At 33.2% G+C, this 17,136-nt stretch overlaps 2 protein-coding genes across 6 annotated transcripts in view; both read right to left on the bottom strand.

The window, feature by feature from the left end:
• Positions 1-3,267, bottom strand: part of LOC112500368 (tRNA pseudouridine synthase A) — a 9,643-nt gene extending 6,376 nt beyond the window's left edge. Inside the window, exons 1-2 of the mRNA XM_025103851.1 lie at positions 2,910-3,267; positions 2,771-2,827 (exon numbers count right to left, since the gene is read on the bottom strand). Coding sequence (XP_024959619.1) covers positions 2,771-2,827; positions 2,910-3,149 — 297 coding nt within the window. The 5' untranslated portion in view covers positions 3,150-3,267. The remainder of the gene's footprint in view (positions 1-2,770; positions 2,828-2,909) is intronic.
• Positions 3,268-4,413: 1,146 nt separating this feature from the next.
• LOC112500081 lies at positions 4,414-10,213 on the bottom strand. 5 transcript variants are annotated; one of them, XM_025103363.1, is made up of 9 exons: positions 10,027-10,213; positions 9,362-9,419; positions 8,971-9,032; positions 7,838-7,997; positions 6,804-7,225; positions 5,337-5,777; positions 5,044-5,256; positions 4,731-4,865; positions 4,414-4,642 (listed from the first exon to the last, which is right to left on the bottom strand). In XM_025103363.1, the coding sequence occupies exons 2-9, from the start codon at positions 9,390-9,392 to the stop codon at positions 4,556-4,558; spliced, it is 1,551 nt and encodes a 516-aa protein (XP_024959131.1). In that variant the 5' UTR covers positions 9,393-9,419; positions 10,027-10,213; the 3' UTR covers positions 4,414-4,555. The 5 variants fall into 5 exon arrangements, with proteins under 5 accessions (XP_024959131.1, XP_024959129.1, XP_024959130.1 ...); XM_025103361.1 differs by having other exon boundaries at positions 9,362-9,432; positions 10,027-10,200; XM_025103362.1 differs by lacking the exon at positions 10,027-10,213 and adding an exon at positions 9,518-9,657 and having other exon boundaries at positions 9,362-9,432.
• Between the last annotated feature and the right edge of the window lie 6,923 nt (positions 10,214-17,136).

Raw genomic sequence — 17,136 nt, 5'->3', positions numbered from 1 at the left:
TATCCTCTATTTGATTATATTTATCCGCAGTTAGCTACACGAATTCAAACATAGAGCTTTAATAAGTTGTACTTATGCACAATTTACTTGTAATCTTAAATTTTAAGTAATATGCATCAATAAACAGTACTTCATGCATAAAAAATGGTTTTAAGAGTTTTTGTCAAATGCTTTATAATATAGTATAGATATATGATTTTTCTTCCTCTAATATGAATGTAAATTTTTTTAATATCATTATCTCATTGAATAATAAATAGAATATATATATATATATATATATATATATATATATATATGTATGCCACAAATTTAGCGCCTTGAAAAACGTTGCGTCCTCGCACTGGCGTGTAAGGCGTCATGCCACATTAGGGACGGTGGAACCCGGTTCACCCGACCTGAATGGGGACGGGGATTCCCCACTAAAACGGGTCCCGGGGACGGGGATCCCCGGTAGACTCAAACCGGGGATAGGGCCGTGGCCGGGGGATGTTACTCAAACCAGGGCCGGGGATCCCCGGTAGAATCAAATTAAAGGATATTATTTATGGGGTTTGACCGGGGATTGAATGTTTGACCGGGGACGGGATGTTAATCCTCGTACCCGCCAGGGACCGGCCGGGGGATGTTACTCCAAACCAGGACCGGGGATTACAAAACCCTCCCCATCCCCGCCCCGTTGTCATGCCTATGCCTCATGACATTTAGAGCCATGCCAAAAATACATCCAAAAAGGCACTTTATATCATCCTAACTCCCAGGTACTCAAAGTCACAGTGAAATCCAGTACACTAAGCTTATTACACTATAAGCTACAAGCCTACAACCAAGTAAATAATAAATATTTTAAAATTTGTTATCAACAGTTTTCATGAACTTTCTGTTTTCTACCTAAGCAATACTAACCATGTTTTTTACTCTAATATTCTTAGTGATCAAAACTACCTCAGAATTTCCACTTTCAATGCAGTCCAGATAAATGTAGTTCGAGAAATATGCTTAAGTGTTTGTTGTCACTATTGTTCCACAGTGATGACTCATTTGAAGTTGTTACAGCATCTTTTACCCTTATTTTGTCGCCTTGTTTTCCCTGTTTTGTATCTGTTTCTGGTCCGTCCCTTTTCTTTTCTTTTTATGAAGCTGAATGATATTTGGAGTTCTTGAGGTGTTATGGTTTCTGAAAAAGTATGTTGCTAAGTGCTAGACAGATTATTGTCGTAGCAAGACTGCAAGAGGTAGGCTACATGCACAACAGCAGCTGATACAAGACAGGAAGAGTTTTTTAACTTTTAAGTTAATATTGGTTTAATCAAAAATGCATAAGTTAACGGAGTGTAATCAGATGTAAGTACAAATAATCAGATAAAAAAGACAAGTGTTTAGACCTTATCTTTTGATTGTTGATTAAGTGGTAGTACTATCATCTGCTGCTGAATTCTTACTTTTATACGGTATGTTTTCTAATGCAAGTAGGCAGATACTTTACTGACCAAAGGGGTGATCTTTTATATCAAATTTATAATCCTTAAGTCTTACCGTAACCGTAACCGTAATCAGATAAAAGGGACAAGTGTTTAGACCTTATCTTTTAATTGTTGATTAAGTGGTAGTATTATGATATTATCATCTGCTGCAGAATTCTTACTTTTATGTTTTCTAATGCAAGTAGGCAGATATGTTACTGACCAAAGGGGTGATCTTTTATATCAAATTTATAATCCTTAAGTCTTACTGTAACCGTACTTTTACACTTTGCATTTACTTCTCCTCGTACTTTCATATTTGAGAAGCATTTAATTTCCGAAACTACTAATTTTGTCGGCTGTTTTCATTACTTCTGTTGTGTAAAATATTCCGTTGCTTCTCTAATAGAATGCTTTTTGGCATTTATCTTGTTCTTCCTCTTTACTCTTTAGTAATGACAGGCTAAATTTTTAAGAGTCTGCGTGTAAATGAATTCTCGGTTGAGATAAAAGGGTAGAGGCAATCATTCATCTCGTTAGCATTCTCTTTCTGTTAATTCATGTTCTTCATTGATAAAACACATTTTGCAGACAAGTTGATCACTTAGAGAAGTGTTTATTTGCAATTGATATAACCAAGGCAAAACCAAATTAAATGATGAGAAAATGAACTTGGAAAGGTGTATCAAAGTAGCATAGGAATATGCCCTTGTTTCACGTGGCCTACACAGATTCAGGTTGTACCATGTCTTGTATTATTTTCGCATATGATAAATGTATCTAGGGTAAGTGTCTGTGTAGAAGCTAGTAGAACTAAGTGATGGATGTTCACAGCCTAGTGGCACAAACTTCCTATATTTTTTATTTAACAAAGAAGGACTCTGCACTCATGCTACCTGTTTAATTTCTAAAGTACACCAAATCAAACAAACTATTCTTCGAAATCGCCATCTAAAGTCCAATTTTTATGCTTTCTTGTTTCCTGAAAAGTGCTTTGAAGTCTAAACCCCTTGAACGATTCTGGTGTGCTTAACATTGTATTACTTGTTAAAGATGACAGTAGAAGTAAGTATATACATGCACATAACATGCTTAATACTAATTTTTGTGTGAATATAAAGCAATCATAAAATTCACAACACAGTAGACTAGATTACTGAGATATTCTACAGCCAGATACATTCATGAGTAAGTAATGCAAAAGATTATGATCGTATAGGTTACGAACCAATGGCACAATATACATCTTCGTGATGGATCGGGATGTTATAAAACAATAGAAGGGAAATCCTTATTGCTTAACTCACCGTCCGACTCGAGAAAAAAATGGAAACCGGCTGACCAATGAACTTGTGAAATGCGCTCTACATGAAACAATCAAACATGTCAAATTCCATCCTCAATACATATACAGTCTAATCTCGACAGATAAAAAAAAGTAATAACCTCGAGAACACCAGCAACGGTCCTGAATTTAGGTGATTGTTGTTGAGCACCAGAATATCGAGTTCCAATATACTCCACTGCAACCAAGTACCTTTGGATCGTGCTAGGGTTTTGCCCCATTGTTTTGTTTTCGTCTTCTTGTGAAAATTTGGCAATCTTCAAGGGCCGCCGGGGAGATTCAGGGGTTTTATCCGGCGAGTGATTGACTACCAACGGCTGCGATTGATCGTCGTCCATCATTGTGTTGTCTTCCCCCGCTTTCTCCAAGGGTTTTTTTCCATGTTCGAGAGGGTTTTAAGTGACTGTTTGGGTGTGTTAAGGTTTTCTTTTCACCGGGGTGTTTGGAATTGCGAATAACAAGAAGTCGCATAAATCACTCATTCATTCAAATAACAAGAAGTCACATAAATCACTCATTCATTCAAGTAGTATTTTTTTTTAATGCAAACATGTAACAGAAGTAGAGATGGCCAAATGGGCCTACTGCCAGAGTCCGATTTCGGACCGTTGGTTTAAAGATTGGTTATGGTTTTCATCAAAAACAAAGCCCGGTCGTTACGGGTCCGATCTAGGACCGACCCAATTTTTTCAATTAAAATGTATTTTTAAATATATTTTTAAATGTCTTTTTTACTTTCTAAATGTATGATTGAAAACAAATTACAAAATTACTCTATAAAACCGTACATAAGATTTGCACCCCATACAACATGAAGATATAGAACAACATATAAGTTATCATGCTTGCGTATCCATCATTTGAGTTTTCTCGTATATATCTAAAACTTAGTTAATAAAACATACTTTTTAAGTGTATTTATTGTTCGTTTAATATATATTCACTATATATATATATATATATATATATATATATGTGTCTGTATGTGAATGCACATATATGGAGAAAGATACCAACTCATGAATGTTCACAATTCTCGCAAAAAAAAGCATATTTTTAGGTGTATTTAATTGATCCAATTACATAATTTCAAGTATATTAGAATAAAACTTTTGTATTATTTAAAAATAACTTCAAAAAAATTTACGTATAAAATCGAACTTTAATTTTTTTTATACATACGACCAGTTTGAGCCGGCTGGGACTGATCCTCATAACCGGGCCTCATACAACTTAAATGGGCCTTCACATTTGGATCGGGACCAGAACCGGTTACAGGATCACTATTTTGGTATCAGGACCGATTTATGGCCATGTCTAAACAAAAGTAGCATTTTTTGCAACCGTGGATGGATAACCGTGAACATAAGAATCTTTGGTTGATCATGTTCAGTGGTGCTTCCACTATTTGTGTTGAGTGGCTATACCGTTAAGGTGGACCAAAGACCTGCAAATCCAAATCCATGGTTTCAAGGGATTTTGAAGTCTTTTGGTTGATTTCGATATACTTTTTCTGTTTTTTGGTTGATTTGAAAAGGAAATTCAGTGTTGTTTCTTATATTTTCTGATATATTGAATGATCCTTAAAGTTTAATAGTTGCATGTACAAATAAATGAACTCAGTGCCCAATATGCAACATGAAACCATATTACCTTTTTCTTTTTTACTTTGCCAAACCAAACAATACCAAATAACACAATTCAAGTCCATAAACCTAATCATCCATTCGATCCCTAAGTCATCGGCTTATCTTATATCATTATTATTAAGAGACAGATTGCGGGTGAGATTGATGAGAGATGAAGCTGCTGCATCCATTGACCCTTCTTCCTTCTGCAAATCAAAACTCACCACCACCGACTCTCAGTAAATCAATAACAAAAAATCTAACAAAACAAGAGTACATGATTTGAGCAAGCACCTCAACTTTACTCGTCCTTCGGGCTTTTAGCAACTTCTCACGATTCTCATAAAAGCTTAAGTCATCAAGCAACGATGTCTTTGATAGGTACCTCTTCATAATCTCAAGCATCTCTAAACCCTGTTCTAATCCAACCTGAACACCCCCCCCCCCACAACAAAATCAACCAACCATTTATCATCAAAATATAAACCAAACCAAACAAACCCAGTATGTCCCACCCAGAGGTCGGATCTGAGTAGGATGTAATGTACACAGATGTGACCTCTACCCTAAAGAATATCAGAATATGTAAAGTTGATCAAACAAATACCTCCTGGGTGTCCCTGGTGTATGTAACAGGCCGATTATCATTGTTTTCAAGGATAATATGTCTCAACTGTGTGTTGGGGATGTCCTTTATGATATGCCACTTCACTGGAAAGAATCCACTCCATTTATCAAGTTGCCAAAAATCCATCTTTTTTTCAAATTCAACTGACCCCATCATTTCAGCAACACCCACAAACTGCCCGCTCCCATTTACCTGCATAATCATCACAAAACAAACTCTTGCTACATTGAACAAAATTTGAAGAAGAAAAGTAGTACATTCACTTCACTTACTGAGAAGAAGAGGAAAACCGGGCATCTACACCCTGTTTCTCTTGTTTTTTCTTCAGCCTCACGGAAAGCAGCGTCTAGTTTCTTGTTTCCGTTGGGCGTACTGGACCAAACGTCATATTTAACGCATTTGTGAACATCATCTTCACTGTATGACTTGATGATGTAGAACTTGGCGTATTCATACTTCGTCTGAAACCCGTCAAGATTATACTCATCGCTTTTAAATGAATGCCCACATTCTTCATGGTCAATGTAAGCCCGAGGACCACAAGTTACTTCTTCAGATTCTCCATTCACATATGAATTCTCTCTCACTTTAGGACCATTCATCATGGAATAGTTGCCAAAGAGGCCTTGGTTTTGGTAGGCAAATGATGACAAGTTCAGACATGGCTCATAGCCTTTTGCAACATGATAAGCAGCACCTGACTGCAGCGTAGACTACACAAGAGAGCAGTGTGTTATACAATATTTCAGTCTCCAAATTATTCACAGAAAAAATATCCACTATATCTTAAAGATCAAACCAATAATCAATTACATAAGATCATTTTAGAATCAACTAATTTAGCACAAATTAAATACATAATTTCATCAACTATTATACATGATCCAACAAATTTTATGTATATTGATAACCATGGTTCATATGACATAAAATTTACAATAAAGTAACTACCTATTCTCACACGATTCTTTGTCTTATATATAGAAACCATCTAAAAGTTAAAAACCTGAAAACCAGTTTGTATGTGTTGTTTCATTGTGTTATTTCATAGACGAAGCAACACACGTGAACATTCAGTGTTCATACAACGCTGTTTCATAGATGAAACATCGAGGAATGTTTTGTGCGTGAAAAAAAAACATTTATACATTGAACACACACTCATACTCAAACACAAGAACAGAACATGTGAAACAATATGAATAATAGCTTAAAATCAAACTCATTGGATGGCTTTGGTTGATTTTCACGGATTTGGTTTTCGCATGTGCTTTTTTAATCTATGAAACAATAACAAGAAACTGGTTTTTACGGTTGAGTTCTCTTTTCGTGAGAAAGGTACAACCTTTACACAATATAATATAACCTTATTATGAGACTTATAAGTATAACCTTATATTGTATGACAACTACAACCTTCACACAGTATAATGTACCCTTCCAACACACATTTTTAGGTCATGTGGAGGTTACAACCTTCACAAAATATAAAAATACCTTCACCTTTTCTCACCTTCTCACAAAAATGAAGATCTCACATAATATTATATATATATATATGTGTGTGTGTGTGTGTGTGTGTAACATTGACCTGGTCCACAAATTATCATAATTTGCATCATTAATGGTCATTTTAGGGGTATATGGATATTAGTAAAAAACAATCTTATTAAACTACATGTTAAGTCAAACCTTGCATTTTTTGAGAAAAAGGAGTATACTTTGAAGATGACACACACCTTGTTCAGTGAGCAGAGAAGCTGAGACTGAAGAAACGACTGAGATATATTAGAAGTTGATTGTCGTGACTGCATATTGAATGGGTAATTTGGGGATCTTTCATTAAAAGTGGTCGTGCTTCTGTTCAAGTTAAGATCACTGGACCTTTTTGGACCATTAGAAGCCATGGCAGATTTGGTGCCCCAAGATGTTGGATTTTGGTATTCTGCATCACCAGTGAAGACAGAATTCCATGGGTAGCATGGCATACCTTCTGATGAGGAAAAATGGGGGTGTTGCCCATCAACGCCCAAGAAAGTCGTAGGAGCATATGGATTGTAGCCGGGCATAAAATAAAGAGGTGAACCATTGTCCGTGTATGAGGCGCCAGCAGAATTTAGATGGCAAGAACCATCCAACTGACGATAGGTTCCGCTATGTCCTGTAAATGAATAATCAAAGCTAACCAATCTCTTAAAACAGGGAATGATAATGACCAATTTGAGAAAACATACAAACAATGCCTACAGAAAAATTAGCATTAGCAAGTCAAAATTGCATTTGTTTAATACCATTTATCATTTTTCATCATAGTGTCATACTTTTATGGTGCAAGGAAAATGAAGATCCGATTGTGAGTCTCATCTGCTTGATTTGTTCAGACGAATATAACCTATGAGAGCTGGCATAAATTTCAAAATATTTTAACAATAAAATGGCGGAGAAAAAAATACTGTAAGCCTAACAAATGCAATCTGAAAATTAGAAGAAAAAAAGCCTATAAATGAACTTATTAGTCACAGTCTCCTTTGCTTAACAATCCATGATAAAGAGGCACCTTTCCAGTAGCATCCAAACAGACAAGCCCTTAAGGCATCTTTTTGATAAGATATACCATATTTACTAGTTTTATATTGTTTAAAAACATAGAAAAAGGCTAGACATTTGAAGAGTGTAGCCATACCACACCATGAACTATGAGCTGCAGTTGAAGAAAATGGAAATCAATTCTAAGATATGGAAGAGTAAAGGCAAAAATTATGTGAATTCTAACCTGGATACTGATAATCATAACACATAGTTGGAGGACAGTGAACACTTCGCTCTGCAACTTCCTTATTGTCTCTCCCATCATTGACCAAAGAAACTGCGGAAACAGCCTTACCTGTATATGGTAGGGGAATATCTGAAGGTATGCCAACTATCCTGGGAATCTGAAGGGCAAAAAATGGAACAACAAGAAAGTCAGTTCAACTAATTATAAGATCACAAAATGTTTGTTGTAGGACTCCAATACATTGCAACATTTCCATTTTGGGAAAGTGTCCAGTTATATTTACCTACATTTCCATTATTATCATAAAAACAAGTAGACATTGTTGATATGGATTCACAAGATTCCCTCATTTCGTAATTATGAAAGGGCGCCTTAGCAATCATTATATATAAAATGTGTCAAGTGAGATGCTGCAATTTCATGAAACCAAGAAAGTACAAGGAAACATTTGAACGTGTTGCTCTTTTAGGTTTCTGAAAGACAAGTATAAATTACTATAACCACCAGAGATGCCAACAGAAACTATAACGCATACGAAGCAATCGTAATTGAAAACTGCAACAGTCAGTACGTTAGACCCAAAAAAAATATTCAGCTAATCTATTTTTAAGCTATGTTAGTTTGATAAGTTTGCGCATTGGATAGAACTGTTTTCAGACACTTGTAAGCAAAAACGAAGCAAATATGAATGCCAGCAATGATCCATAGCTCTTAAATAAGTAACATTTAGTACCACAAGTTCTCAGCAATCCCAACTTTCTTTTCTACTCCATCATTTGAATACTAATGAATCTTTTCAAGAAGAACGTCACAACGAAACTAAGTAGATCAAGCCATGCTGAAATTCATGATATTCCCTTGGTCTCAATGAAAGAGTCCATTTTTCATTTCAGAAATTCAAGCATCCAAAGCTTCCAAATTTAAACGCAGCTTGGATGTTCTTAGCTTCAAGTGTCTTATTACTGTACTACACAACCATAAAGCAGTTATCATTTTTAATCTACGATCACTTGGAGTTAAAAATCAACTCACTCGAAGCGCAAAAGTCAAACCTTTTATTTGGGATAGAGTACCACCTAAGCAAGTACATTTTAACTCTCAATAACTCAACTTAATTTTTTTTGGCATACCCCATTTTGATCAACCAAGTTAGGACAAGCATCCAGCTTCAGTCCTGCAGCTGGAGGGTGGGCTGACAGGTTGGTTAAGTAGTAACATAAACAAGAATGAAACAAAAAAATTCTTAGGCCATGAGGCACAAACAACAATTACACATCAAGTATATCCTTTTTACCAATATCAAAGAACCCCATAACTAAAACATTAAACTACTTATCATCAAATGTCAGATTTCACAGAATTTCACCCCAAACCTGAAAAGATCATTCAAGAAAACATCTAAAATAACATAAGCTACATTAAGAAACTTTATAGGCAACAAATTCATTTTGAATTTTCTACCAACATACAATTGATTATCATATAAACCATTAGGCCATGAAAGCATCAGAAAAAGGATACAAATTGCAGTTTTATTGTCCCCAGGCATCATCAATCTTCAAGAAGCTGTGATGATCTCCTGCAATAGATGACTGTAACTCAAGTATAAAAACAGAGAAATTAATAACAAAGCCCTTTGGCATTTATATTTTCTCTGACAATTAGAGAAATTAATACCAAAGCCATTGCCACTAAATATTCTATCTGACGAACGTGAGTCCAGTACCAAAGCCATAGTCATTTAATATGGTAATAAATAAAGAAATTTCAAAACTTTAACTTTTAAAAGATGGAAATTTAAAAAGAAACTCGATTTTCTTTATATATATATATATATATATATATGGAAAACAAAATTCTTAAAAATGAATGGTTAGTGCTTGTATGTGAGATTTTCACAAATTTTGCATAAATACAAACACACCAAAAACCCTACACGCCAAGGGATCATAAACCCCAATGAGAGATGTATCGCTAAAATTTCAATCCAAAAAAATCAAATTAACTTGGAAAATTAACTTTTTTAGTCGTCACTGTAAGAAATATCCAAAACGCCACTTCTCTTGTAGCCATAAAGAAGAAGAAAATAAAGAAACAATATTCCAAGAATAAGAAAGTGTTCATGCAAGAGACGAGCAGTAGGGTTTATAATAAAGCATAACAACGAAATTTCTCAAAATCAATACCGTTTTGTTAGATCAAATACAAGCGTTTGGACGGAAAAACTGTCGTAAAACGCAATCGGAGAGGACGCGATACTGCCGAGGGAATGAGGAAGGGCAAAGAATTATGAACGGAAAACCGCTTTGGTTGGGAAGAGAGTGGTTTTGGGTGAAGAGAAAGAGAGAGAAGCGGTGGAGGGAAGAAAGCGTGAGTGATGATGAGTGTGAAACAGAAGAGAGTAGAGCATGAAATAGAGATCTGACGGTTGATATTTGCTTTGTGGAGTTTAGAGGGAACTTATGCCAGCCGTTGGATGTAGGATTACGTGCAAATCTATTTCTGTTTTCAGTTTTTATTTTTATATAATGTTTCATAATTATTGAGTGTTAACTCATGACAATAAAACGTTTACGTTTTTTTGCAGTAATCCATATATATTTATTTTTAACAGATTGATTTAGTAATGTTAAATGTTTCCATAAATTTTATATTTTATCATGTTATTCATAGTTAATATTTAAAAAAAATTGGTTTCTGAGTTATTAATGTAACGTTTGTTTTTAAAGATGTGTTGAAGTCTGAAGTCTGATTTTTTAAGAGGTGGTGCTGAAGTCTGAAATTTGAATCAGTCATGTTGTTTGTTTTTATGTCTGAAATCTGAATCAGTCAGATTGTTTGTTTTTACGTTTGAAGCCTGAAATCTGAATCAATAAGATTGTTTGTTTTTGTAAACCGGCAAACGTGTTAAGTCTGAAATCTGAATCAATTCATTTCAGTTAAATTCAACTGAAATATCCGGTCATTTAAACCATTTGTAAACTACCATATATTTTTAACACATTCAAAAAATCAATTGAAATACGTCAGTTAATTCAACACAAAATAGAAAACACAAATAAAGTTCTATAACAACTAAAATCAATATTCATTTTGTATTATTTGTATCACAATTTCTTCTCTTAAATTAGTCATATATGTTTGTTCAGCGACACTTGCATGCGATTGAATCTCTTCAGCCTCATCTTCATCATTGTTCACTTGCTCGTTGGTTTGATCATACTCAAAAAATAACTCATCACTTAAATCTTCTTTTCATATGAAGTTGTGAACCGCAAAACATGCAATAACAACGTCCCTTTGAACCTCAAGTGTAAATGGTGCCATTCTTTTCAATATTAGAAAACGTGTTTTCATGACACCATAAGAACGTTCAATAACATTTCTAAGTTTTGCATGGGAATGATTAAACTTTTCATACTTGTTCATTGTTTGTCGACGACGAAAATCTCCGGACCAATATCTAACATTACGATACGGCGCTATAAATCCTCGAGTATTTGTATACGCAACATCACATAGATAATATTTCTCTGAAAACAATAAATAAAATGTTTGTTCAATAGTATATAGTAAATATATTACCTGTAAAATCAATAGTATACCTGAAAGAGAAAATGAAAATCCAATAGCACCATCTGTAGCTTCGGACAAAACTCTAGAGTCATGTGTTATTCCTTCTCATCCGGCAACAACAAATGTAAAAACCATGTTGAAATCACAAATTGCCAAAACATTTTGATAACATTCACTCCTTCCTCATCCTCTATATAAATTGCCAAAACGATAGCAGTATTAAAGTTATATCCAAGGCACCAATTGCTCCCTACATTAAAGGTAATAGTCAAAATAAATTTAATAATGAAAATTATATAACCATTATTGAATTATTATTTACCTTAAATATTCGTCGTAACCTCCTATTATTCCTAGGGATGTCTGGATTAGGATTGAATGATGTAGAAACTATGATCTCTTTTGCAAACTCCGTCATTTTATCCAACACTTCATGAAAAAATCTATGAATTGTTTGTGTTGAGTATTATAACCTGTTTTTCAACACTCTATAACGTTGATTATGACTTGTAATCATCAGGAAGATAGCCATCTTTTTTTCGACCAATATATGTTTGTCATCCGTTAACCAACCTTTTGCTTTAAAGTGATCATATAGTAGAATGAAAGCTTCACGGGACATTCGCAACAACTCAATACTTTGTCGATCACTACCTTCATATAGCTCATCCGTAAATTGACGTTCAGCCATTGCAGACGTATTATCTCTTTTCCTTTTCAAACGCCTCTGTCGCAAGTAGAATATATACAAGAATACGACGATGAGAAGTATAGTTTTTTTATTATTATCCATGATGATTTGATTATTATCCATGATAAACCTGTTAAAAACATAAATAAAATTATAAATAGAAGTAAACTTTAATATCAAATGCATTACCAAATAACAACTTGTTCAACATCCAAAACACGTAACCAAGTAGTCAAATATCGAACACATAAGCAAATAACATGTTCAAATACAAAACACATAACAAAGTAACTTGTTCAACATCCAAAACATGTAACCAAGTAATCAAATATCAAACACATAAGCAAATAGCATGTTCAAATACAAAACAAATAACGAAGTAACTTGTTCAAATTCCAAAAAGTAATCCTCGTCCCCGGTATATAAAAATATTAATATATTTTATATAATATATGTATATATATATATATATATATTATTTTCTAAAATTAGGTCTTGACCGGGGACGAGGATTAAGGTTTGACCAGAAAATAAACCGGGAACGAGATATTAATCCCCGTACCTGCCGGGGCCGGGAGCCGTTCATAGAAACCAGAGCAGGGGCAGAGGATTAGAAAACTCGCCCCATCCCTGTTCTTAAATATACTTTGATAAAAAAAAACAATTCAAAATTTTCATCAAATATCACATGTGATATCTACAATTAATTCATAATATTTTTTTATCATTTTTTCTCTAATTTTTTGATTCACATTTTGGATCAAATGTGATAAACTTCGTTAACTTATGATCTATTACATATCACATATGATTTACTATGTGGATTTTCGTACATATCATATATGATAATATGCGTCTGAATATAAGTAATATATCACCATATTTGATAATATTTACATCACAAAAAGATTAATAAATGTAAATATACACAATCACATATTATTAACAAAAATATCTACGATTATCACATATGATTAACAAAAGTTTCTACAATAATCACATATGAATTGATCATAAACATCAAATGTGCTCTTTGATTAAAATTGTAAAATTATTTTATCCAAAGCGTATCTATTTTTTCATACTAGAAGAGTGCTCACATAATATAGTGAGATATATTTCAATTTTAATGTTCCGTTTTATTATTTATCTTCGTTGATATAACACGATTTTTAATGGTTTTGAGAAAGCGATAATTTTTTTATTTTTGAATAAAATATAAAATTAAAGATATCATTAAAATTTGGAAAAAAAATATATCCATAACAATATCAAATTTACTATTTAAAATCGTTTTTTTTTTGTGTGTAATTTCTTTAATTCAATATTTTATTTATAATTTAATTTAGATTTAATAACGAAGTCTTTTATTTATCGTTTAATCATATAATTTTTATAAAGATAATAATTAAGTATTTTGTTATAACTAATGATTATCCTTATTATATTTTAGAATTTTTATATTTGAAAATGAAATGTTTATCCTGTATTTGATTATGTTTATCTATAGTTAGTTATACAAATTCAAAATAATGTTTTAATAAGTTGTACTTACGCACAATTTACCTGTGATCTTGAATTTTAAGTAACATGCATCAATAAACAGTTCTTTATGTATAAAAAATGGTTTTTAAGAGTTTTTGTCAAATGATTTATAATATAGTATAGATAAAACTTGAAAAAAAAGTTATTAATTAATTAAAATTAATAAATAAATAAATCTAAAAGATATAATAAGATTTTTAAAAATTTATCCAATTCAAAAGGATAATTATCCTAACTTCTAAAGTGATTTTTTATTTATGGTATTTTTAAATCAACGGACTGTGTGTCCCGTATTCCTTTTCACCTTCTCACAAATTAACCACTTTCTCATTTGAATATGATATTATATATATATATATATATATATATATATATATATATATAGACCTGGGATCATGTGAGACCAACCTGTTTTCGTGAGACCCGTGAGACCAACATTTTACACTTGAAACTTCACAGCAAAATGCTGTGAAGGTGACTTTTTAAAACCTTCACAGTGTTTTTGCTGTGAAGGTTACGTGTAAAAATGTGGTCTCACGAAAACAGGCTGGTCTCACGGGAACCCAACCCTATATATATATATATATATATATTGAGAGAGAGAGACATCTTCAAATACAACCAACTTAAAAGGTACAACATTACAACCAAGGGTATTTAGGTCTTTTTCTTAACAAAATTCATATTTTTAGGAATAATTTAGATTTTTTTTATAAAATATTAATTTCTTAAATATTTTATTCAGTTACCATATGTAACGACTCCGTACTTTTAAGAATAATACAAATTTTCTTAAAAATTATTAATTTCTTAACAAATGAACCATTCATAACTGTAATACAAGAACAATTCATAACCAATCATAACCGTAATACAAAAAACAATTCATAATCATTCATGAACATATACAAAAATTCAACACTTTTTCATATATGAAAAATTATGAACAATGATCCACATATGAAAAAAAGTTATACAAAAATGATCCATATACAAAAATTCATCAATTTTCATATATGAAACAATATAAAAAATGATCCACATATGAAAGAATTTATCACCTTTTCATCTTTGTCACTTTTCCACGAACGAAGTCATGATCTCAGGGATGAAAGCTTCCAACTGTTATATTCTCCGACCACCTATGCAGGTTCTTTTAGGTGCTAGCTTCAACGTACTCCTAGCGGCATTCAACAAACACAGAGAGAGAGAATTTGGGAACGAATTATGAAGATAAACTTGGTTTAGTGAGTTAAATAGTTAAGTATTACATATCAATATCGCACATGTTTATAAACATACATAATAAACTCTTATCAATAAAAGAGTTCAAGACATCATCCAGATGCAAACCGAGACTTACAAGAAACCGAGTGAACAATTACGTACCGGATGCTAAGATCATAGGATTCCATATTCAAATCACCATAATATACCATACCATTGATGCTCAATACAACAAGGAGACAGGATCAACGACCAAATATATTCAACAACATTAGAATACCAATAAATATCAAGAACCAAGAGATCGAATCGGTAAACATAACGAGGACAGTGCATCTCCCCGTCCTTCACCTCCCAGGCTCATGCCAAAGTCCGAGTCAGAATCATACAATACAGGAAACCTCGCACTGCCCGCCTTCCTCTACCGGGTATGTGACAAGGTTCCCTACTCATTGCTATTCCTCCTTTTCGAGCAATGAGTATTCACAACTGCAGAAAGTCTCACCCGTCCAACCCGGGATCTTGACTTCGCCATAAACTTTCGGCGTACCACAGGAAGTAGTACCCGTAATATGGCGTACAATTCAAGGAACAAAACAACGAGTTCGGATCCAGAAAGCAAACTGATGTACCGAGATAGTAATAAGGAATCGACTCAAGAGACGAAATCAAAGACAAATCAAGATCATGTGACTCCATTCAAGACCAAAAACTTTCATATAAAAATATATATGTTCAAATCAATATGTAACAATTAACTATATAACTCACCGGGCAACCGTATAATACCTAAAAGCTCCAAAATGAGCTCACAAAGAAAGTCCAAGCTACCACACTTAGATTGCTTCTAAAGCATCAAAATATGTCCTAATTACCCCCTGGAGTAAATGCACAAAATCTCATAAGCAACCAATATAAGAAACTCATGATATACACATATCCTATTTGAACACTTTACCTAAATTTCTATGTACAGCTGCTGCATGCAGAACTATTTTGCCCATTTTAAACTCGAATTCATGCCTTGATCATAAAATAAAAAATAAACTAGACTCAATTATCTGCATACTTTCAATGCATTCTAAAGTCGAAATTCTCATTTTCATACATTTTTCTCAAACCATTTTAATTCCAAACTATTCCAACTTCTAAATCTCAACTTAATATAACATATTTGACATAAACAACTAAAATCCAACCTTTATTTTATCATTTATATTATCTCCCAAATCATTGACTTAATCAAGTCAAAGTTCATATGATGAACTTGCATAAATCTTGATAATCTCTTGAATCTAATGACTATTTCATGTCATAATCACTAAAATGCACTCATTTTATACACTTAAAATCAAACCCATATGAAACCCTAACTCTATCTYAACATACAATCCATATAACAAGAATGTCAACCAAGAACAAGTGCAAAGAATGGATTATACCTTACTTGATGATCAAATTCTTCAAAGATCTTGTAGTTCTTCTTTGATTTAAGTTGAATTGAGCCTATGTGTGTGAAAATCGCACCTCTAGTGTGTGTGTGAGTTCTGGACTTATATGACATGAAAAATAGGCCAAAAATCCAATTTATAATGCTAAAACTCAAGTTGGGCCGGGTTGGTCCGGCTAGGTACCCATTTTGACCATCAACACTTAAATTATTCATAACTTTTCGCTCGGACCTCTGTTTTATATGAGGTTTTTGCCTACACGTTTATAAAAAGATAATCTATAACATCCAATAAAAATATTCTAGAAAAGATCTCCCAAAAAAATCCGTTTTACGTATCTATTTGACGTGATATTTTCCAAATCCTCTAATATATTCTTAAGAAATATAATTCTAAAACTTCAGACCCAAACTCCCACTAAATCATAAGTTCTCTTTAACCTAATAATTAAATATACTAAACAAATAATTGGGCATATTAGAAATTGGATGTTACAAATACTCCTCCTTTTGAGGATTTCGTCCCCGAAATCTCTGTTGTGGAAATAAATAAGGGTATTTTGCCTTCATCTCATCTTTACGCTCTCACGTCCAATTTGGTCCCCGATGGTGTTTCCACTTGATTAATACCAAGTCTACTTTTTTTATTACGTAGTTTCACTTTTCTCTCGTTCAGACTTGATTCTGGTTCTTCAATGTATCTTAATTTCTCATCTACTTTGACTTCGGCTAAGAGCACCGTCTCTTCATGTTTACCCAAGCATTTACGTAAGTACCCGACATGAAACACATCGTGTATCCCCGTAA

Source organism: Cynara cardunculus, assembly GCF_001531365.2.
Source record: "Cynara cardunculus var. scolymus isolate 2C chromosome LG 17, CcrdV1, whole genome shotgun sequence".
Classification (NCBI taxonomy): Eukaryota; Viridiplantae; Streptophyta; class Magnoliopsida; order Asterales; family Asteraceae; genus Cynara; species Cynara cardunculus.
The sequence above is the reverse complement of the archived record's forward strand: the minus strand, read 5'-3'. Positions and strand labels throughout refer to the sequence as shown.

Excerpts from the sequence above, each read along its gene's own strand:
- LOC112500081 (XM_025103363.1), bottom strand. The coding sequence starts at position 9,392 with ATGATGCCTGGGGACAATAAAACTGCAATTT. Across the intron at positions 7,998-8,970 it reads ACTTGGTTGATCAAAATGGG|ATTCCCAGGATAGTTGGCAT; the intron begins GTATGCCAAAAA and ends TTTGCCCTTCAG. Across the intron at positions 4,643-4,730 it reads GAAGGACGAGTAAAGTTGAG|AAGGAAGAAGGGTCAATGGA; the intron begins GTGCTTGCTCAA and ends TTTGATTTGCAG.